The following is a 24,026-nucleotide window of genomic DNA, read 5'->3' on the forward strand; positions in this document are numbered from 1 at the left end:
ATTGCTGCCTTCTCCTCCCATGTCCTCTTGGTGAGGTGTGGTGGCCTTCTCCCAACCTTGGAGACAAGGGTGTCCTTCTTGGCATCCACCTCCTCCAGGAGGACGGCGAGGCACTCATTAAAAAAGCAGGGGGCTGAGTGCTCACCCAACCTGCCCTCCCGCCTGCTGTTTCCAGCTGCACGCGACTCCATTGGGAATGCTGTATACATGTCCTTCCATGGCAGCCTTCCAGGGAAGGAGCTACATTTCATGCTGGGTGTGCTTTAATTGGCCTGCCAGCATGAAATCGCGGTTGGGGCCTGATCGCGGGCGATGGACCGTTTTCCACCTGCTCCCGGTCCCACCCACCACGCCTGCCTGACGATCTCAAAATCCTGCCTGAAGTTTCAGTGAGATTGGTTGACTCACTGTGGGACTACCTTGTGTGTAATTTCTTGATAAATCTATGGACTCTGTCTTGGTTGCATCTGTCATTTACTCTGCAGTGTGGTGTGTTCGACCACAGTTTGTCTGTTAATTCACATGTACCTCATATTTACCCTGAATGATAAGAGTCTGAGATACATATTGTAAAATCTTTTTTCTTTCTAAACTTGCATAGCAAATTTTGAAATAAAAACAGAAAATGCTGGAAAAACTCAGCAGGTCCGGCAGCATCTGTGCAGAGAGAAACAGAGCCAACGCCTTGAACCATATGACTCTTCTTCAAAGAATAAATTTTGGTTTTGTTTGTTCAAAATCCATGGCTTTATTACAAAAGCAGGTGCCCTGAATCTCAACTGTTAACTACTTTAAACAAAACTTTATTGGTCCCAAACCAGACTTCCCCCTTCTTCTGAGGTCTGGCCAAGGATCGTAAAATGGCGATATCTAAAGTATACTACTGATATCTTTGTTGCAGCAAGATCTATACTATTCACTGCTCAAAGACAAGAGCCAAGGCGTTCCAAGTAGCTGCCAATCTACAGAAATGCCTTTTGAGTATGAGCCTCTAATTATCCTAAGATTTGCCTAATCACTCCACTTCCCTATAAAGGAGTACTTGAGCAGTGTCCTTAAAGAAACAGGTCAGGTTAAAATGCAGCTGCATCTTAGCAGTTAAACATCAGTGACATTCTCCAGGCTCCAAACCATCCACGTGTAATGCCAGATGGGAAATACGCACCATGAAAGAGAAAAACAAAATCAAAATTTGCTGTTGAGTATAAACTGGTCTATTTTTTCAAGTGAAAAGAATTTATTTAGAAGAAACTGTAATGAAGGTTCCACATGGATAATTTACAGTGAAATGGTTTCAGCTAAATTGGAAAGTATTAGTGAATATAAACTTGCAGTTAGTGGTCTTTAGAGAGAGATGCGCTGTTCACATATCAATTTGAAAATTGGTGCTAAGTAGTCTAATTTCCTGTGTGGTGCACAGTTGACTCTACTTGAATGAATTGCTGTTAAATGATTTGAAACCGAAAGCAACTAAACCAATCAAGTGGCAAGATCACATGTAGAGTACAAATTGCACAGCATCTGTATCTTCAGCAATCTACAAGATTACAGCACATTAAAAGTAATGATCACATAAAAATACTCATAGCAGTAAAAAGGCCACTAGAAATTGTGTAACACCCATGTGTTGCTAATATTTTGCAAACTACATGTGTGTGTATGAATAAAGTGCTCAGGAAGACACTTGAGAATAATCTTACTCTGCTAATATTGAAAGGCTCCTAGGAGGTATACTATAGAATCCAAAATTCAAACATGGAAGAATGCCATACTGCTGTTCATTTTGCCTGCACTGGTATTAGCTTCAAACCGGACAAAACAATTAGGAGCAGGAGTAGGCCATTCGGCCTCTTGAACCTGCTCCGTCATTCAATAAGATCATGGCTGATCTGCTTGTGGCCTCAGCTCCACCTTCCTGGACTGCTCCCCATTACCCTTGACTCCCTTGCTGATCAAAAATCTATTTAACTCAGCCTTGAGTATATTCAATGACTCAGCCTCCATTGCTCTCTGAGGAAGAGAACTCTACAGACTAATGACCCTTTGAGGAGGAAAAAAATCCTCCTTATCTGAGTCTTAAATCAGTGACTCCTAATTTTTCAACCGTGTCCCCTAGTTCTAGATTCCTTCACAAGGGGAAACAGCATCCACCCTGAAGTCCCCTCAGAATTTTAGATTTTTCAACCTGATCACCTCTTATTCTTCTAAACCCTAATGGGTATAGGCCCAACCTGTCCATCCCTTTACTTAAAAGGATGACAGTGGATAGGCAAAGGCAAACATTCAAAGAGCGCATGAGTGAACTGCAACAATTGTTTATTCCTGTCTGGTGCAAAAGTAAAGCAGCAAAGGTGGCCAAACTATGGCTTACAAGGGAAATTAGAGATAGTATTAGATCCAAGGAAGAGGCGTACAAATTGGCCAGAAAAAACAACAGACCTGAGGATTGGGAGCACTTTAGAATTCAGCAAAGGACCAAGGGATTGATTAAGAAGGAGAAAATAGAGTACGAGATAAACTTACGAGGAACAGAAAAACTGACTGTATAAGCTTCTATCGGTACGTGAAGAGACAAAGATTGGTGAAGACAAATGTAGGTCCCTTACAGTCAGAAACGGGAATTTATAATGGGGAACAAAGAATTGGCTGACCAACTAAATACATACTTTGGTTCTGTCATCACAAAGGAGGACACAAATAACATACTAGAAATGTTGGGGAACACAGGGTTTAGTGAGAGGGAGGAACTGAAAGAAATCAGTATTAGTAGGGAAATGGTGTTGAGGAAATTGATGGGACTGAAGTCCGATAAATCCCCAGGGCCTGATAATCTACATCCAGAGTACTTAAGGAAGTGGCGCTAGAAATAGTGGATGCATTGGTGGTCATCTTCCGAGATTCTATAGACTCTGGAACAGTTCCTACAGATTGGAGGGTAGCTAACCCCACTATTTAAAAAGGGAGAGAAAACAGGGAATTATAGACCAGTCAGCCTGACGTTGGTAGTGGGGAAAATTCTAGAGTCCATTATAAAAGATTTAATAGATGAGCACTTGGAAAACAGTGGCAGAATCGGACAGAGTCAGCGTGGATTTACGAAAGGGAAATCATGCTTGACAAATCTACTGGAATTTTTCGAGGATTTAACTAGTAGAGTTGATGAGGGGGAGCCAGTGGATGTGGCTTATTTGGACTTTCAGAAGGCTTTCGACAAAGTCCCACATAAAAGACTGGCGTGTAAAATTAAGGCGCATGGGATTGGGGGTAGTGTATTGTGATGGATAGAAAGGTTGTAAGGTTATGGGGAGAGGGCGGGAAATTGGATTTGAGGCCGAAATGAGATCAGCCATGGTCGTATTGAATGGCGGGGCAGGCTCGAGGGGATGAATTACCTACTCCTGCTCCTAGTTCTTATGTTCTTATGTTCTTAAAACTGGTTGGCAGATAGGAAATAAAGAGTAGGAATAAATGGGTCTTTTTCCACATGGCAGGCAGTGACTAGTAGGGTACCTCAGGGATCGGTCCTGGGACCCCAGCTATTCACAATATATATTAATGATTTAGATAAGGGAACTAAATGTAATATCTGCAAATTTGCAGATGACACAAAGCTGGGTGGGAGGGTGAGCTGTGAGGAGAATGCAGAGATGCTTCAGTGTGATTTGGACAAGCTGAGTGAGTGGGCAAGCTCATGGCAGATGCAGTATAATGTGGATAAATGTGAGGCTATCCACTTTGGTAGCAAAACAGGAAGTCAGATTATTATCTGAATGGCCATAAATTGAGAGAGGGGAATGTGCAACAAGATCTGGGCGTCCTCGTACACCAGTCGCTGAAGGTAAGCATGCAGGTGCAGCAGGTGGTAAAGAAGGCAAATGGTATGCTGGCCTTCATAGCCAGAGGATTCGAGTACAGGAGCAGGGATGTCTTGCTACAATTATACAGGGCCTTGGTGAGACCACACCTGGAATAGTGTGTGCAGTTTTGGTCTCCTCATCTGAGAAAGGCTGTTCTTGCTATATAGGGCATGCAGTGAAGGTTTACCAGACTGATTCCTGGGATGGTGGGACTGACATATGAGAAGAGATTGAGTCGGTTCGGATTATATTCGTTGGAGTTCAGAAAAATGAGGGGGGCTCTCATAGAAACCTATAAAATTCTAACAGGACTAGACAAGGTAGATGCAGGAAGGATGTTCCCAATGGTGGGGGAGCCCAGATCCAGGGGTCACAGTCTGAGGGTATGGGGTAGACCATTTAGGACTGAGATGAGGAGAAATTTCTTCACCCAGAGAGTGGTGAGCCTGTGGAATTCGCTACCACAGAAAGTAGTTGAGGCCAAAAGATTGTATGTTTTCAAGAAGGAGTTAGATATAGCTTTTGGGGGCAAAATGGATCAAAGGATATGGGGAGAAAGCGGGAGCGGTCTATTGAGTTGGATGATAGGCCATGATCATGATGAATGGTGGAGCAGGCTCGAAGGGCCGAATGGCCTACTCCTGCTCCTATTTTCTATGTGTCTATGTAACCTTTCCTCAAAAGATAACCCCTTCATCCCAGGAATCAGTCGAGTGAACCTTCTCTGAACTTCTAATGCAATTATATCCTTTGTTAAGTAAGGAGACCAAAACTGTACACAGAACTCCAGATGCTGTGGTCTCACCAATGCCCTGTCCAACTACAGCAAAACATTCCTACTTATATATTCCATTCCCCTTGCAATAAATGCCAACATTCCATTTGCCTTCCAAATCACTTGCTACAACTGTATACCATTTTTTTTTTGATTCTTGTACCAGGACATCTGGAGCCCTCTGTTCTGTAGAGTTCTGCAGTCTCACTCCATTTAAGTAATATACCACTTTTCTGTTCTTCCTGTCAAAGTGGACAAGTTCACAACTTTCCACATTACACTGTATCTGCCAAATTATACTCCCATCAGCTACAGCGAACTGTTCCTATCCCACTGACTATACTGACCTTTACTACCGTCACATTCTTATGTATTCACCCCGCCACTTAAATGGCTTTCTGTACCACACTTGCCGCGTCCCTAGCCAAGCTGTTCCAGTACAGCTACAATGCTGGCATCTACTTGGCTATGTGGAAAATTGCCCAGCTATGTCCTGGACACAAAAAGCAAGACAAATCCAGCCCGGCCAATTACCGCCCCATCACTCTACTCTCCATCATCAGTAAAGTAATGGAAGGGGTGATCAACAATGCTATCAAGTGGCACTTGCTTAGCAATAACCTGCTCACTAACGCCCAGTTTGGGTTCCGCCAGGGCCACTCAGCTCCTGACCTCACTACAGCCTTGATTCAAACATGGATAAAAGAGCTGAACTCCCGAGGTGAGGTGAGAATGATTGCCTTTGACATCAAGGCAGCATTTGACCGAGTGTGGCATCAAGGAGCCCTAGCAAAATGGGAATCAGTGGGAAAACTCTCCACTGGTTGGAGTCATACCTAGCACAAAGGGAGATTGTTGTGGTTGTTGGAGGTCAGTCATCTCAGCTCCAGGACATCACCGCAGGAGTCCCTCAGGGTAGTGCCCTCGTCCCAGCCATCTTCAGCTGCTTCATGAATGACCTTCTTCCATCATAAGGTCAGAAGTGGGGGTGTTCACTGATGATGCATGATGTTCAGCACCATTCGCAGCTCCTCAGATACTGAAGCAGTCCATGTCCAAATGCAGCAAGACCTGGACAACATCCAAGCTTGGGCTAATAAGTGGCAAGTAACATTCATGACACACAAGTGTCAGGCAATGATCATCTCCAACAAGAGAGAATCTAACCATCGCCCCTTGACATTCAATGGCATTACCATCGCTGAATCCCCCACCATCAACATCCTGGGGTTTCCATTGACCAGAAACTGAACTGGACTGGCCATATAACTACTGTAGCTGCAAGAACAGGTCAGAGGCTAGGAATTGTGTGATGAGTAACCCACCTCCTGACTCCCCAAAGCCTGTCCACCATCAACAAGGCACAAGTCAGGAGTGTGATGGATTACTCCCCACTTCCCTGGATGAGTGCAGCTCCCACAACACTCAAGAAGCTTGACATCGTGCAGGACAAAGCAGCTGCTTGACTGGCACCACATCCACAAACATTCACTCCCTCCACCACTGACGCACAGTAACAGCGGTGTGTACCATCTACGAGATGCACTGAAGGAATTCACCAAGACTCTTTTGACAGCACCTTCCAAACCCATGACCACTACCATCTAGAAGGATGAGGGCTGTAGATAGATGGGAACACCACCACCTGGAAGTTCCCCTCCAAGTCACTCACCCCCCACCCGTCTTGGAAATATATCACCGTTCCTTCACTGTTGCTGGGTCAAAATCCTGGAACTCTCTTCCTAACAGCACTGTAGGTGTACCTACACCACATGGACTGCAGCGGTTCAAGAGGGCAGCTCACCACCACCTTGTCAAGAGCAACTAGGGATGGGCAATAAATGCTGGCCCAGCCAGCAAAGCCCAGTTCCCATGAATGAATCAAAAAAGGCACTTACTACAGTGGTGTTTGCTGTGGATCATGCTGGCGTATACCAGTTCTTACATACTGCAGTCGCAACCCATCATCTGCCCAACTGTCTTTATTGTGGTTTAATTAACTAATTAATTAATTATTTTCTTTGAAAAAAATTAATGCCTCTCGTCTTGCTTGTCCTTATATACTTATTATTTCAATTTATCTTCTACTCACCCCAATTCTAAATTCCCTAGTTAAAAAAGATAAATAGGAAACCCTCACTAGATTTTTATTTAACAGAAGCCATTCACATTAATCCCATTTCCATGCTCTCTCTCTGGGGAAAAATATATTTTCTTTACATCCTTTATATTTCTTCTCCAGGTGCTTTCCTAATTCTCTCTCGAATGTTATGATTGAGTTAGGTTCAATTGCCACTTGTGGTAACATATTCAACGTTTCAATAATCAATGTTTGAAAAAAAAACTTCAAATCTTTTTCTTAACATATCTTGTGCTACTTTTCCATTCCCTTGTAATGGACACTGATCAATGGAACTAGTCTTTCAATACTTATTAACTCCAACTCATGCATAAATTTGAACAACTATTAGACATACCTCCCTTAACTTTTTTTGCACTAGTGAATGCCAGGGAGGCGGTGGCATAGTGGGACAATGGGAACACCACCACCTGAAAGTTCCCCTCCAAGTCACTAACCATCCTGACTTGGAAATATATCACCGTTCCTTCACTGTCGCTGGGTCAAAATCCTGGAACTGGTTTTCTAGTATTCTGGACTAGTATTCCAGAGACCCAGAGTAATGATTTGGGGACACAGGTTTGAATCCCACCATGGCAGATGGCGAAACTTGAATTTAATAAAAAACCTGGAATTAAAAGTCTGATGATGACCATTGCTGATTGTCGCAATATCCCAACCCATATTACTTAATACTATAACAACTGCTAAAACTCCGAATTAACCCAACTCCCAGTTACATACCCCCTTTAAGTAACAGTCCAAAATAGATTTTAGATTGAAAACAAAACCAGCAAGTTAACACAGTACTCATTTACAGTGGAATTCCAAATGGCTTTCTCCAACTTCAGTTACTGGACATAACAGATTTATGCACAAATGGCTGGAGGCTTCTTGAAGGCTGTTTCACACACTCCTGATAGATTTTACATGGCCCTCTCCTCACATAGCCTTTCATTATCCTTTATATATGTTTCTCTCTCATTAATATGTAAATTCTATTGTTCCCTACATCTTTGGAATGGTACCTATCTCATAATATAAAAACTTCCATATTTCCAATATTGTTAGTAACCTTTGGGAAAAATAAACACCCTCCTTAGCTTTGCTTATCTGGCTAGTTGTAAACAGACTAACATCCCTTTGAAATCTTAAAAATCCCTTCACTTATCAAAAAACGCAAATTCCTTTCACACCTTACAGGCTAAGTCGGCATCCATTAGCATTTCGAGCACACTTCTGCAACTTTCTTCTTTTGATAATTCCAAACTTTCAGTCTACTTGACTTCAAATGTAATTAAATCACACAGACAGACCGAACTATACTCACACCCATAAGCCTACTTTACAATAAACCAGAAAAATTTAATGAAAATTATTATACTTTCGTAACACATTTATATAACATCTTATCACATATTTCAGGCTATGCTAAAGCCCTTCATATCCAACACTTTACTTTGAAAAGTAGTCACTTAAGTGGATAACACATGAGCTGATTTGCACTGAGCACTGAGCAAAGATCCATAATATGCAAATGAGATCAATGAAAGTAAAGAAAGAAAAATTTGCATTTATATTGCACTTTTCATGACCACCAGACATCTCGAAGTGCTTTAAAGCCAATTAAATACTTTTGAACTGAAGTCAAGTGTGGGAAATGCAGCACTTTGTGCATAGCAAACTCCCACAAGCAACAATGTGATAATGACCAGATAATCTGTTTTTATGATGTTGATTGAGGGATAAATATTGGCTAAGACACCAGGGAGAACTCCTCTGTTCTTTCAAAATAGTGCCATGGGATCTTTTACATCCACCTGAGCAGGGCCTTGGTTTAACATCTCATCCAAAGGTCAGCACCGCTGACAATGCAACACTCCTTCAATTCTGCACTGGAGTGTCAGCCTGGATTTTTCTGCTCAAACCCTGAACCGGGATTTGAATCTAGAACCTTGTGATTCAGAGGTGAGAGTGCTATCAGCTGAATCACAGATGACCGATTGTTCTGTCTTTGGTAGTGTTGGTTGAGGAAGTAATGCTGACCAGGACATTAGAAAAAATCTCTGCTCTTCTTCAGAGAGTCCCATGGGATTCAGTATGTCGAACTGAATTGCCAAAAGAGGCTGGCAGGAACTTAGCTGAAGTGCAGCAGCACTCACTCAGAATCACACTTAAGTGTCAACATAGGTGCTGTTCTGGGGTCCTGGAGTGAGGTGCGAACTCACCAACTTTCAAACACTGAGTGTTGTGAAATGCGTTGAGGAGACACTTGCCAAGAAGAGGTGTTAATCAATAAAATCTTTTTGTTTTGCCAATATTCCAAGGATATACTACTTTGAAGGATATCCTAAAATAAGGATATACTAGAAATAAGGCGTGAAACTTAATAAACTTAAGTATCATTTCTTGACAATATGTATGCATGTAAATGAAATCACAAAAAAAAAACACAGCTTGGTTTTATAGGTAAAAAGAAGAAACAACCTGCATTTATATAATACCCTTCAAATCTCTCGTTGTCTCAAAGCATTTCAGAGCTGTTTAAGTACAGATGACAGATAATCTGCACCCAACAAGATCCCACAAGCTGCAACGGAAGCCAAAATGAATTATTTTAGGCGTTGGTGAAAGGATAAATATTGACCAGGAGAGCTCACTTGCACTATTTCAAATAGCGTCACGGAATCTTTCACGCCTGAGAGTACAGGTGAGGCCTTGATTTAATATTTGACGCAGAGGATGGGAGCCTCCGACAGTGCAGCACTCCCTCAGTACTGCACTGAATCGTCAACCTAGGGTATGCGTTCAAATCCCTAGACATGGGCAACCTTGCAGAAGAAAAGAGCTCCAGCACTCTGCTTAACCTTGATCAGACCCCTGCTGCCTCAGTGAAATGCAACGCTTTCAGCTTTTTAGAAAATTCATTCACGGGATGTGGGCTTCACTGGCTGGGCCAGCATTTATTGCCCATCCCTAGTTGCCCTTGACAAGTGAGCTGCCCTCTTGAACCGCTGCAGTCCAAATGTAGGTACACCCACAGTGCTGTTAGGAAGGGAGTTCCAGGATTTTGACTCAGCGACAGTGAAGGAATGTTGATATATTTCCAAGTCAGGGTGGTGAGTGGCTTGGAGGGGAACTTCCAGGTGGTGGTGTTTCCATTTATCTGCTGCCCTTGTCCTTCTAGATGGTACTGGTTGGGGTTCGGAAGGTGCTGTCTAAGGAGCCATGGTGAATTCCTACAGTGCATCTTGTAGATGGTACACACTGCTGCTACTGTGCGTCAGTGGTGGAGGGAGTGAATGTTTGTGGATGTGGTGCCAGTCAAGCGGCTGCTTTGTCTTGGACAATGTCAAGCTTCTTGAGTGTTGTGGGAGCTGCACTCATCCAGGGAAGTGGGGAGTATTCCATCACACTCCTGACTTGTGCCTTGTTGATGGTGGACAGGCTTTGGGGAGTCAAGAGGTGGGTTACTCGTCGCAGGATTCCTAGCCTCTGACCTGCTGTTATAGCCACAATACTGATATGGCTAGTCCAGTTCAGTTTCTGGTCAATGGTAACCCCCAGGATGTTGATGGTGGGGGAATCAGTGATGGTGATGCCATTGAACATCAAGGGATGATGGCTGGATTCTCTCTTGTTGGAGATGGTCATTGCCTGACACTTGTGTGGCGCGAATGTTACTTGCCACTTGTCAGCCCAAGCCTGGATGTTGTCCAGGCCTTGCTGCATTTAGACATGGACTGCTTCAGTATCTGAGGAGTTGCGAATGGTACTGAACATTGTGCAATTATCAGTGAACATCCCCACTTCTGACCTTATGATGGAAGAAGGTCATTCAAGAAGGTCACTGATGAAACAGCTGAAGATGGTTAGGCTGAGGACACTACCTGAGGAACTCCAGCAGTGATGTCCTGGAGTTGAGATGACCAGGAATAATTCTGGCTTTGCAGCCTAGCACCCTCACTGTCATGAATTGATAATCCATTGTAATACTTGTAACTACATGGAACTAGAAAGTTTGTAAGCATTTTTGAACATTTTTTTTTTAAATGAATTGCTCAGTTAGTTTCCCAGGGCCCCAGCCTGAGTTTCCTGGCTTCCAGTTCCTGAGATTTAACCATTCAATTTAGAAATGGCTGGAAATAGTAAGTAATTATCCGTTGCAAGACTACATTCCTTTTTTTAAAGCACCATTACTGGATTCCTTTGTTCAGTTTTCATTTCAATGATGATCATTGTGTGTTTTGTTTAAATTGGTGTCAGTTGGATTGCTTCTTCATAGACCACCAATTGTGGACCTGTTTTTTAAATAAAAATTCTTAATCGCTGTCAGTTTTTGCATTTGTAGAACTTAATGCAGTGGTACAAAACTACTGTTTAAAAAAAATGGGCATTTCAAATATTGTACAACTTGAAAAGCCAGCTCTGAATTTGGAAATCTGATATAACAGCAGAAAGTGTAGAAAATATGCAGCAGCCCAGTCAGCATCCCATAGGGTTAATTTTGGCCTGAGACCCTTTGTTGGAAAGCTGCTCAAAGATTACAGTGGAAATGTTAGCGTCTTTCTCTTTTGCTTTAACTATAATATTCGACCAGCTCTCTTATTGGTGCAAGCGGGTTCAATGATAAGAGTCTGATTTTTTTTTGAAAGGCACATTTTTAAGAATGATTGTTGGCGTGCAATTTTTTGGTCACCCCATTGTTTACTGCAGCTTAGAACTTTCAGTTTCTAATATGAAGTGTACATAGTGCTTTGTTTTTGATAGTATTTATTTCCTTCCATTAGTAAGGTGACCATCATGGAAGATACTGACCAGCACATTCACCTTAGGAATCTCTCCCTTCACCAGGCGAACAATGAGGAAGAATCCCTCAACCTACTTTTCCTGGGAGATACGAACCGAATGATTGCAGAGGTAGGTACTCTTAAAACCCAAGTTCAGTGACACTTCAGAGAGTTTCTCACGGCAAGAATGATCAACACGTAGGAATGGATCACAAGTAAGGGCAGTGGAGAAACTATGGTACGCTTTGTTAGAAGGACTATAGGCTTTTTTTGGGTGAATGAATGAAGGTAAGCCAAATAGCCGTCCACCTGCATATCTATCTTTGTTTACTGCTTCCTAATTTCTGCCACTGCTCATTTCAGCAGCAGCACTTATCTTGCACTCTGGCCTTGCCCCTTCTTTTTGATAGGTAATCATGATTTTATGAGGTGTTGATAAATTGAACCATAAAAAGCTTCTGATGTAATCGCAAACTCTAACCATAGAGTGGGAGCAGAGGCTGAAACTTAGAAGATTAAAAACAAGCAAGTAGTTCAGCCTTGACTACTTTATTCAGAGTATAGTTGAATGAGGAAAGAAGCATAATATCTGGAATGTTGAAAATTGGTTGGTTGTTTGACGGAGAAAGTAATGTTTGAAACCTTCAAACCGTGGGGCTAGCCAGTTTAAAAAAAAAATTCATTCAGGGAATGTGGGCTTTGCTAGCTAGGCCAGCATTTATTGCCCATCCCTAATTACACTTGAGAAGATGGTAGTGAACTGCCTTTTTGAACGGCTGCAGTCCAAGTGATGTGGGTACATCCGCATTACTGTCAGGGAAGGAGTTCCAGGATATTGAGCAGTGAAGGAACGGCAATGTATTTCCAAGTCAGGATGGTGTGTAGCTTGGAGGGGAACTTGCAGGTGGTTCCCATTTGTCTGCTGCCTTTGTCCTTTGAGATGGTAGTGGTTGTGGGTTTGGAAGGTGCTGTCTCAGGAGCCTTGGTGAATTCCTGCAGTGCAGCATGTATATGGTACACACTGCTGCTACTGTGCGACAGCGGTGGAGGGATTGAATGTTTGTGGATGGGGTGCCAATCAAGTGGGCTGCTTTGTCCTGGGATGGTGTCAAACTTCTTGAGTGTTGTGGGAGCTGCAATCATCCAGGCAAGTGGGGAGTATTCCATCACACTCCTGACTTGTGCCTTGTAGATGATGGACAGGCTTTGGGGAGTCAGGAGGTGAGTTACTCATCGCACGATTCCTAGCCTCTGACCTGCTCTTGTAGCCACAGTATTTATATGGCTAGTCCAGTTCAGTTTCTGGTTAATGGTAACACCCAGATGTTGATAGTGGGGAATTCAGTGATGGTAATGCCATTGAACGTCAAGGAGTAATGGTTAGATTCTGACTTGTTGGAGATAGTCACTGCCTGGCACTTTTGTGGCGCGAATGTCACTTGTTAGCCCAAGCCTGGATATTGTCCAGGTCTTGCTGAGTTTAGACATGGACTGCTTCAGTATCTGAGGAGTCGTGGATTGTGCTGAACATTTTGCAAACACCAGTGAACATCCCCACTTCTGACCTTATGATGTAAGGTCATTGATAAAGCAGCTGAAGGTGGCTGGGCCGAGGACACTACCCTGAGGAACTCCTGGAATGATATCCTGGAGCTGAGATGACTGACCTCCAACAACCACAACCATCTTCCTTTGTGCTAGGTATGACTCTGACCAGTGGATAGTTTTCCCCCTGATTCCCATTGACTCCAGTTTTGCTAGGGCTCCTTGATGCCGCATTCTGTCAAATGCGGCCATGATATCAAGGGCAGTCATTCTCACCTCGGGATTTCAGCTCTTTTGTCCATGTTTGAACCAAATGAATCTATTGATACCTTTCTCTCCCTTTTCCTGGAACTCCCTTATTTTCATAATTTCCTTTTCATCCCTTAGCCACATGCCTTCTGTGGCAGAAATAGAAGATGCTGGAAATACTGAGCAGTTTGACAGGTTCTGTGGAGAGAACATACAAGTTGATATTTCAGGTGTGCATACTTTGTCTGAATTAGAAAAATAACAAATGAATAGTAACCTCCAACACAGTATACTACATCTCCTGATCACGGTGCAGCCTTCTTTACATAGGGTAGACTAAAATCCGATTATGTGACCACTTTGAAAATATGGCCTGAGCTCCCTATGATTTCCCACTTAAATCTTTGGTCCCACCCTAATTCTAACCTCTCTCTTTGAACTTAGGAACGGAGGAATTGCCAGATGAAAAATGTCTTTTAGATAGTCTACAACAAACCCAGTATAAGGTGAAGAAAACCCTCTGTAGTGGAAAGCTTTGGGATCCATAGGTCCAAAGTCACTTGTTCTTTCTGAGCATGTGATGCTTACTATTTGTTGTATCCCATATAGGACATAGAATTGTAGAATAGTTACAGCACAGGAAGAGATTATTCAGCCTGTCATGTCTGTGTTGACTCTCTCCAAGTGCAACTTGCCTACTTTCACACCTTCACCTTTTCCCCATAGCCCTCCAAATTTTTCTCTGCAGATTATTATCCAATTTTGTTTTGAAGGCCTTGATTCAATCTGCCTCCAGCACACTCAGTGTATTTCAGATTCTAACCGCTCACAATGTAAAAACGTTTTTCTTCATGTTGCCGTTGCTTCTTTTTCCAATCACCTTAAAACAGTGTCCTTTATGTCACAACATATTGGTCTGCATTTAGCTGTCAAAATAACAGCGAGTGTAATGGCACTCACCATTATTAATGTGAGGAAAAGAGACCCTATGAGTTGCCACAGATTGCTAGATAGTTTGCCGTTAATTGCTGTTAGCTGTGTGAAAACGGCAGCTGGCCCTCAACCATCCTGTGAGCTTTGTGAAGTTGCTAGATTTTCACATTAGTTGCCAATTAAACTGGCTGCAGAAAGTTAGAGCTAGTAATTAAACAGCGTATGTACCTTTTTGGTGGAGAGATTTAAGTTGTTGGAAAGCCAGTTAGCCTCTTCGGTCCAGGAAGGGAGCAATTTAAACTGTGGACTCTAATCCTGTAGGTGGTAAATTGTTTTTTTTAGAGAATTTTAAATTTAATTTTTTTTTCCTTTTTCTTCCTTATCTCTGGCCTGCGCTAGGGATGGTTTTCTAAAGCAATATGTTGAGGAGCCGACTAGAGGACACGCTATTTTAGATCTCTTATTATGTAATGAGAAAGGGCTAATTAATAACTTTATTGTAAAAGAACCTTTAGGGATGAGTGACCACAATATTATAGAATTTTACATTATGTCTGAAAGTGAGATAGTTCACTCTGAAGCAAGGGTGTGAAAGTTGAATAAAGGAAATTATGAAGGCATGAGGGACAAATTGACTGAGGTGGATTGGGAAAATACATTAAAAGGTATGATTGTACATATGCAATGGATAGTCTTCAAAGAACTATTGCATAGCTTACATTCCTTCAAGGTGCAAAAACCCAAAAAAGTCAGTCAACCATCGTTGACAAAGGAAGTTGAGGATTTATAAGATTAAAAGAAAAGGCTTATAAAATTGCCAGAAGTAGTAATAAACCTGAGGATTGGAAGGTTTTTGGAATTCGGCAAAGGATGACCAAGAAACTGGCAAAAAAAGGGAGAATAGAATATGAATGCAATCTAGCAAAAAACATAAAAACGGACTGTAAAAGTCCCTATAGGCATGTAAAGCGTAAGCGTTTGGCTAAGACAAATTTGGGTCCGTTACCGGCAGAGTCAGGAGAATTCATAATGGGGAATAGAGAAATGGCAAAGAAGTCAAATGATTACTTTTTGTCTGTTTTCACTGAGGAAGATATAGGAAATCTTCCAGATTTAGAGATTCAAGGGGCTAGCGAGAATGAGGAGTTGAAAGAAATTAGTATAAGTAAGAGGGTTGTATTGGAGAAATTAATGGGACTGAAAGTTGATAAGTCCCCAGGACTTGATATTCTGCATCCCAGAGTGTTGAAGGAGGTTGCTATAGAGGTAGTGGATGCATTGGTGATCATTTTCCAAAATTCTATAGATTCTGGAATGGTTCCTGAAGATTAGAAGGTAGCAAATGTCACCCCACTATTTAAGAAGGGAAGGAGAGAGAAAATAGGGAACTACAGACCTGTTAGCCTTTCAACAATAGTAGGGAAAATGCTAGAATCTGTTATAAAGGATGCGATAAATGGATACTTGGATAATCATGATTTGATTGGGCATAGTCAGCATGGATTTGTGAATGGAAAATCATGTTTGACAAACTTGTTGGAGTTTTTTGAGGATGTTACTAACAAAATTAGTAAAGGAGAGCTGATGGACTTAGTATACTTGGATTTTCAGAAGGCTTTTGATAATATCCCCCACAGGAGGTTGATTAACAAAATAAAAGCACATGCGATAGGAAGCAATACACTGGCATGGATTAAGGATTGGCTAACAGGCAGAAAACAGAGAGTAGGAATAAACGGGTCATTCTCGTGTTGGCAGGCTGTGACTAGTGGGGCACAGCAAGGATCAGTACTTGGGCCCCAGCTGTTCACAATTTATTTCAATGATTTGGATGTGGGGACCCAATGTAATATTGCCAAGTTCATGGATGATGCAAAGCTAGGTGGGAATGTGTGTTATGAGGAAGATATAAAGCAGCTACAGGAGGATCTGGACAGACATAGTGAGTGGGCAAGAACATGGCAGATGGAATATAATGTGGAAAAATGTGAGGTTATCCACTTTGGTAGAAGGAACAGATGTGCAGCTTGTTCCCTAAATGGTAGGAAATTAGAAAGTGTAGATATACAAAGGGACCTGGGTGCCCTTGTCCATAAGTCACTGAAAGCTAACATACAGGTGCAGCAGGCAATTAGGAAGGCTAATGGAATGTTAGCCTTTATCTCAAGAGGATTTGAGTACAGGAGTAGTGAAGTCTTGCTTTAGTTGTATAGAAGCTTGGTTATACTGCACCTGGAGTACTGTGTGCAGTTTTGGTCCCCTTACCTCAGAAAGGACATTATTGTCACAGAGGGGGCGCAACAAAGGTTCACCAGATTTGTTCAGGGGATGGTGGGACTGTCTTGTGAAGAGAGATTGGGGAAACTGGGCCTGTATTCTCTAGAGTTTTGAAGAATGAGGGGTGATCTCATTGACACCTACAAAATACTTAAATGAATAGACAGGGTAGATGTTTCCCTGGTTGTGGAGTCTAGAATCAGGGGACACAATTTCAAAATAGCTACTCAGGACGGAGATGAGGAGAAATTTCTTTACTCATGTGAATCTTTGGAATTCTCTACCCAGAGGGCCGTGGAAGCTCCGTCATACTACGTACATTTAAGGTAGAGGTTGATAGATTTCTGATTAACAATAACATAAAGGGTTCTGGGGATAGTGTGGGTAAAAGGCATTGAGGTGTTCGATCAGCAATGATCGTATTGAATGTGGAGCAGGCTCAATGGGCTGAATGGCCTTCTCCTGTTCCTATGTTATCCTTTTTTTAATCTCTCTCAATCCAATCTTTCTTTCCCATGTTAATTCTCATTCTGTGCTTGATTTGCCTCTAATTTTCCTCCTTCTCTGTTGTTTATTTCTCAATCCTTAATTTTCAGTGGTTAATATCCTGTCATTCACCAAGGCTGTCTTGCCCTCACCGCACCTTATCATCTCTCACTTCCAGCAATTCACGGGGCAAAAAGTTCTTGAACTAAAGGGTGAGGGAAGAAGTGTAACCAATGGGGCACATGTGAGATGCCCCACTCCAGGTCCATGGTTTACTGAAAGAAATCAATCTAATTTGCATTTGAATAAGTAATTTCTACTGTCTCCCTATCAACATAAGATCAAGGAATAGCATTTTGTCTTTCTATTAGGCACTTTGCAGCCCTCAGGTTTTAATAGTTACTGCAGTAGGTTCAGATCTTTAACTATTGTTCCCAATTCCCCTTTGACAGGCAGTACTGCCAGTGTGGGTTGGTTGGGTCCCCATTTCTTGTAGGGTGTAAGGATTGGTGCTTGAGTGGCAAGGTGGCCAGGTCTGCTTTGCCACATTTTTGTGCTTTGTTTCTGCTTAAATCACTCCCCCCCCACCACCGCCCCCCACCCCGCCCCCCACAACCTCATCTTTTTTTTAACAATTTTTGGATCTCAAACTTATTTGAACAGTTTCTCTAATTATGCCTCCGGTTGTCTCTAATATCACTAATATCACTTCTACTATTTAACTATCTTGATTTACTCTGAAGCACTTTACAAGTCACGCTATTGCTTTACGTGTGTGTGTTTGAGTGATGCACTACATTACCTTGTTCAGTTCCTTTTTTAAATGCTGTTTATCTGTAATTTCTTCCAATTCTGATCAAGCTTCCGCACCTGAAACAGCTACTTGCCTCTTATCTCCCCAGATGCTGCCTGACCTTATGGTTTCTGTTTTTGATTTGATTTCTAGCATCTGCATGTTTTTGTTTTCCGGTTTTTGTTTGTAGTTTATATGGCAGTGCAGCTGAGTAATTTATTCCCAAACCTCAGCTAGTTTTGCTCTTAAGAGACAGCTGTGTTCAACAGGGACGTGGGCGAGGGCAGGTTTCCATGAAATTCTTTGATCCATCGCAGTAACAATGTATTACAGAGCTCTGGATATCTCTGTAAATATCTCTCATGCACTGAATGTTTTTGTCTGGTGTACAGGGAATAGATGAGAAAAGATTGTAAGGGTTATTAGTGCTCTATACTTTGACTATACGGTGCAACTTATTCCAGCTCTACCGCTATTAATGCTAACTCTGAAGGCAGAGAAAGATTTGTGACCAGTTTCAGGAAGAAGTAGGAAACCGTTCAGCGACTATGTGAAGGAATCAAGGTAAGTACAGGAGATTAAAAGTGCCCATTATCTAATCCATACCCCGATAATATCAATTTCTGATATTGAAAGGACTGATTGAAACTTTGGTTGAAACTGAAGGGGTGGTTTTGCGGGGGAATAATCAATAATTAAGCTCTTTCACGCCACTCATGTTTGCCTCCTAGTGGCCTTAAAAACTAACTATATATGTTCAATATGTTGCTTCTCCTTGCCCTTACTTTAACTTCTCTGTGTCATGCACAGCTCCCGCCATGAAGGTGGACAACCATTCAGACTTTTGCCAGAACTACCCTGTAACTGTCATGAGATTGGCCTGGGGTGACTCACCTTTTGGGTTTCTCTCTGTGAGGAGGTGTGGGAGAGATTTAAGTTTCTGAACTTAGTGTCTACTCCATGGCACCTCTCCTAGCATAGCAACAGAATGCAGAACAGCGCTGCAACTCAGACTTCAGACCCTACATTTTGACATGGTGTGTTTGAACATAAGAGCATAAGAACTAGGAACAGGAGCAGACAATTCAGCTCCATGAGCCTGCCCCGCCATTCAATACGATCATGACTGATCTAATTTTGACCTCAACTCCAATTCCCCACCCTCTTCCCATAATCCTTCAACCCGTTACTGATGAAAAATCTGTCTATCTCCCCCTTAAATTTATTCAGCATCCTGGCATCCACTGCACTCTGCGCTAGTGAATTTCACAGATTCACGACCCTTTGAGAAAAGTAATTCCTCCTCATCACTGATTTAAATCTACCACCACTTAGCCTAAAACTATGGCCTCTCGTTCTAGAATGCCCCACAAGGGGAAACATCTGCTCCACGTCTACTTTGTCTATCCCCTTTAGCATCTTATATACCTTTGGATTTAAGCTGCTCTGTTAGAGGTATCACAAGAAGAGTGGAAAAATCATTCAGTGTTCCTGCAGAGTAACAGAAAATTAACCACAAGAAAATGATCTGGCTGTGGGACAAATGTGCAGATGATGCAGGACTAGGAGGGATGACAAACGACAGGAAGTAGGCTGATCAAGTGCACAAGAACCTGGATAGATTGGAGAGCCGTCAGATTTTATTTAATTTGATCAAATGCTCAATCATGAGATTAGAAAGAGCAAACAACAGTGATAGTAGAAGCTTAATGGTTATTCTACAGATGTAACCCAGGATGGCAATTTGTGAGTGCTGGGGAATGGATTGTTGAAACAATCAACACAGTGTGGATACAGTAAAGAGAGGGAATGGGATCTTTGGCCTCTATAGCTGGAGGAGTAGAACACAAATTTCAAGAAATTATTCTGTACTTTGGAGCTGTGCTCTCTCAGCTGGGGCACTGTGTACACCTCTGGTTCGTGAATTGTGAGAAAGTAATAAAAAGCTACTAAACTGGCAGCTGTGATTAGACGCCTAAGTTGAGAGGTTGCAGTTGCTAGGACTGTTTACAATGGAGGAGATGATCATTAGTATATTTAACATAGTTACGGATCATAGTGCAAAAGGGTGAATGTATGGAATGGACTGCCAAGGGAGGCAATGGGGACTGATTGTACCATCAACTTCAGGAGAGAGTTCGATAAGTATTCGGAGCAAAAAAAAATAATGATCACAGGATATAAAATGTCTTGTAAAGTATGATAGTTCCTAGAGACTAGGTCGGCAGATGGACTACAGTGGTCTGCTCTTGTCCTTCATATTACTATGTTCCCATCGAAAGGTAACGCTGGTGGCTCCGTCTTCAACATAAAATGTGGTTTAATATGAGGCAGAAGAAAACAGCTTAAAATAGATGAGTTTCTTTTGCCTTTTTATTTCTACCTCCATGTTAACCAAACTAAAGGAACACATGAGTAGAATGTCAAACAAAGGCTGAGTAAGATTTGAATAATGACCCTTGCCAACTGAATGCTGCTAATTGTTTAAATTGTGACTAATAAAGCAGAAATATCTGCTCACGAGTTTTGTGTTTTTTAGGGTTCTGGCTGAAGTGATATGAGAATGGTTAATTTAAGAAAATCACTACCTACACTCAGCGCCTTCTTTCTTTCATTCCTTTAACTGTACAACCTTCTAGACTCAACATTGATTCAGCAATTTCAGGTTATAACGTCCATTCCCATTTTCTGAGACAGCAGGTGCTGCCAATGATTCTGCTGTTGCCATTTAACGCACTATTGGATAGATGTAATTAAGTAGATAGAGAGGAGATTTACAAGGATGTTGCCTGGACTGGAGAGTTGTAATTATGAGGAAGATTGGACATACATGGGTTGTTTTCTTTGCAACAGAGGAGGTTAAAGGGAGACCTAATTGAAAAATGTAAAATTCTGAGGGGCCTGGATGGAGTGGGTAGGGAGACCTTATTCCTCTTCATTGAGGGGCCCATAGTCAGGGGGCATAGATTTAGGGTAAGAGGTACGAGAGATACAGGAAGGGTTGCCAACTCTGACTGGACACATCCTGGGAGACATCGGTGAAAATGACATCATGGGAGCAGGTCTGCGAATGCTTGAAAATACCATTCCTAGGGGATCACCTCTGTCCTAAATATCTTCCTGCTTGAAGATGTTAACACGAGAAGTTTAGATTATTCTGACAATAAGCCCCCTCCTGGGCCCCCTATTGCGCTGTCCAGGGTAAAGGAGGATCCGACTTGTAAACTCCCAGGTCCAACTCCTGCTGCTCATGGATCATTTAAAAGTCCTTGGCTGGAGAGCTCTTGGAATCAATCAGAACCGCAGTGCTACAATGTTGTACTTTCCACTCGGAAGAGAAGAGCCACGTCCAATCAGCACCAGTTGGAGTGTCTGAATGTTCGACGAGCACTGAGGAAGCAGCCGCAGGCCCCACACATGCGCACATGCAGCATCAGCTACCTTCATTAAAAATAGTGCAGACCAAACAAACGCAGATGAGAGAAAACAAACTCTGCCTTGGCAAGTCCAGTCTGCGCGCCTGCTCTCTTCGCCGTTGATGTTGTGGTTTAAAATCTCCTAGAAAGCTTTCTTTGGCCACTGGGGATTAATGCCAATTCCAGGAGAATCCCAGCCATTCTGGCAGAATTGGCAACCCTAGTTGGAGGGCATTAGGGGATCTGGCACTCAATCTTTTCACCTGGAGGGGATCTGGCACTCAATCTTTTCACCTGGAGGGGATCTGACACTCACTGCCTGAAAGAGTGGTAAAGGCAGAAACTTAAAAAAAAATGTTTAGATATAAGAACATAAGAAATAGGAGCAGGAGTAGACCATTTGGCCCCTCGAGCCTGCTCTGCCATTCAGTGTGACTTTGAAGTGATTTAACCTACAAGGTTACAGACCAAGAGCTGGGACATGGGATCAGGCTGGATTGCTACTTGTCAGCTGGCACTTAAATAATGGCTTCCTTCCATGCTGTAAATTTCTATGATTTTACAATTCTATGATTTATACTTATCGAGCCATCTTTTGATTCTTTACTTACCATTACCATCCCCTTTTGCTTTGCATCCTCATCCCTTTTGTCATTTAATCACACTGCACCCCACCCTATCATACATCTTCCCATTGTTTATTTATCCCCACCCTACACCACCCCATTCCCCTGGCTCTACACTTATATATAAACTGTTAAGTCACTAACTTCTTCCAGCGTCAATGAAAGGTCATCGAGCTGAATTGTTAACTCTATTTCTTTCTCCACAGATGCAGCCTGAACCACTGCATATTTCTAGAATTCTCTGTTTACATTCCAGATTTCCAGCATCTGCAGTATTTTGCTTTTGTTTCTTTTTGAGACTGACAAAATGACTCCCAGCTGTTCCGACGACTCTCTGGTTATCTTGTCAGATCTTTGCCTGTGTCTGGCTGATTTTTAAAAATTACTGTATTAAACCACAGTCAGCCCATCTGGACACACTGTGGCCTCTGAGCAGCAAACTTATGTTTGATGTTCTTTTGTATGATGTGATGTAACGTAGGGACTGGAATGCCAAGTTGCGAAGTAACCACTTTCAGACAGTTGTTTTCCCACGTAATGTTCCAGTGTTGATTTCAATTGACCAACTTTATTTCCATCTTGTGGACTCGAAATTCAACAGGTTCTTGTAAACCGGACTATCACACACTCAAACTTCTCCAAAGAGGCAAAGATGGCAGTTACTCTGCATGCTTTGTAAATTTCTTAAATTGGGTTTGAAAGCAATGATGGACACATTTTGGGAGGAGTGTTTTATCTTTGTGACTGAAAAGCCTCACTGTTAAGGTCCTGATCTATTTAAGTCTGTAATTATGTTCCCTTGTGAAATGCTCTGATATGTTTTCTACTTGAGGAAGGCTGTATAAATACAAATTGTTAATATTGTTGTTTCTTAGAGATAAACAGGAAATTTGAAATAAAAATGGCATTGCATTAGGATCTGGAAAAGGAAGATATAGGGAAGAATTTTCCGGTTGGTGAGCAGGGGCGGGGCCCACTCGCCAACGCGTAAAATGAAGCATGGTGATGTCGGGCGGGCGTCCAGATATCACCGTGCGTCATTTAGATTGTCAGTTCGGCAGGCGTGCAGCCACGTCGGCTGTGTGTCTGCCAAACTGTCAAAGGCCAATTAAGGCCATAAAGAAAGTAATTAAAATTGTTAAGAATGCTGCCCGTCCAACCTTAAGGTTGGTGGGCAGGTGAAGAGCCCAGGTGGCCTTCGCACTTTTCATGAAACCTCATCCACAGGTGGGATGAGGTTTCATGAAGGGTTTATTAATTAAATAAAAATTCTTGAAAAAATTAATGGGCATGTCCCAACTCATATGACAGTTTCACATGAGGGGACATGCCCTTCAAATTTTTTTTTACCTTTATTAAATTCTTCAGAACTTAAACTAATCTCCCTGAGGCATGGAGGTGCCTCAGGCAGATTTCTGCGCTCTTTCGCACGCATGTGCAAATGAACGCAGGCCCCGACTCAGGGAATCCCCCCGCACGCACAGGGAGCGCACAGTGCTTCCCGGTGTGTATCATGCTGGGCGGGCCTTAATTGGCCCGCCCATGTAAAATGGCAGCACACACCTGATTGGATTCGCGCTCGCTCCCGCCCGCCCCTGCACAACCTCCCCGACGGGGGGAAAATTTCAGCCCATATTTTCCAGTATAATGCCTCAGGACTTTAGAATCATGCTCAAAATACAATCCTATTTTCTTATTTAGTTGCTGACGCTGTGCTTTTCCAACATTTTCTGTGTCTGTTAAAGAACTGAGTTGAATGACTTTGTCATTATAGGTTATGCTACATAAAAGTCTGCAGTTTCAAATGCTCAATCATTTCTAACACATCAGTTTCGAAATCTGTGTAAAATAGCATTTTAATTGCAGGTTTGTCATGGTAGTGGCAGCAATTGAGTTGACCTGTGAAAATCCTTGTTTTGTGAGCTGATTGTACTAAAGATGGATAATGACACTACCAAAATATTTTCATTTTTCAATTATGCTCAATTTAGCTCAGCAATTTGGCAGAGTATTCATTCTAACGCGGTCTGCACGCTAGGGCAAACAATGCAGGACAATTAGTACTCAATTGCTTGGTCCTCTTGCACCAGCTACACTATTTCTGCAGAAATAGGCTTCATTCTGGCATGAACTCAGTGGAATAATGCACAAGCCAGAATC

General features: G+C 42.3%; 1 protein-coding gene across 1 annotated transcript in view; it reads left to right on the top strand.

Annotated features, from left to right (window-relative positions):
• Window positions 1-24,026, top strand: part of kif6 (kinesin family member 6) — a 664,853-nt gene that overhangs the window by 123,600 nt on the left and 517,227 nt on the right. The window contains exon 6 of the mRNA XM_078542714.1: window positions 11,542-11,671. Within this exon, the coding sequence (XP_078398840.1) occupies window positions 11,542-11,671 (130 nt within the window). The remainder of the gene's footprint in view (window positions 1-11,541; window positions 11,672-24,026) is intronic.

This window comes from Cetorhinus maximus, chromosome 5 (genome assembly GCF_964194155.1).
Source record: "Cetorhinus maximus chromosome 5, sCetMax3.hap1.1, whole genome shotgun sequence".
In the NCBI taxonomy this organism is placed as follows: Eukaryota; Metazoa; Chordata; class Chondrichthyes; order Lamniformes; family Cetorhinidae; genus Cetorhinus; species Cetorhinus maximus.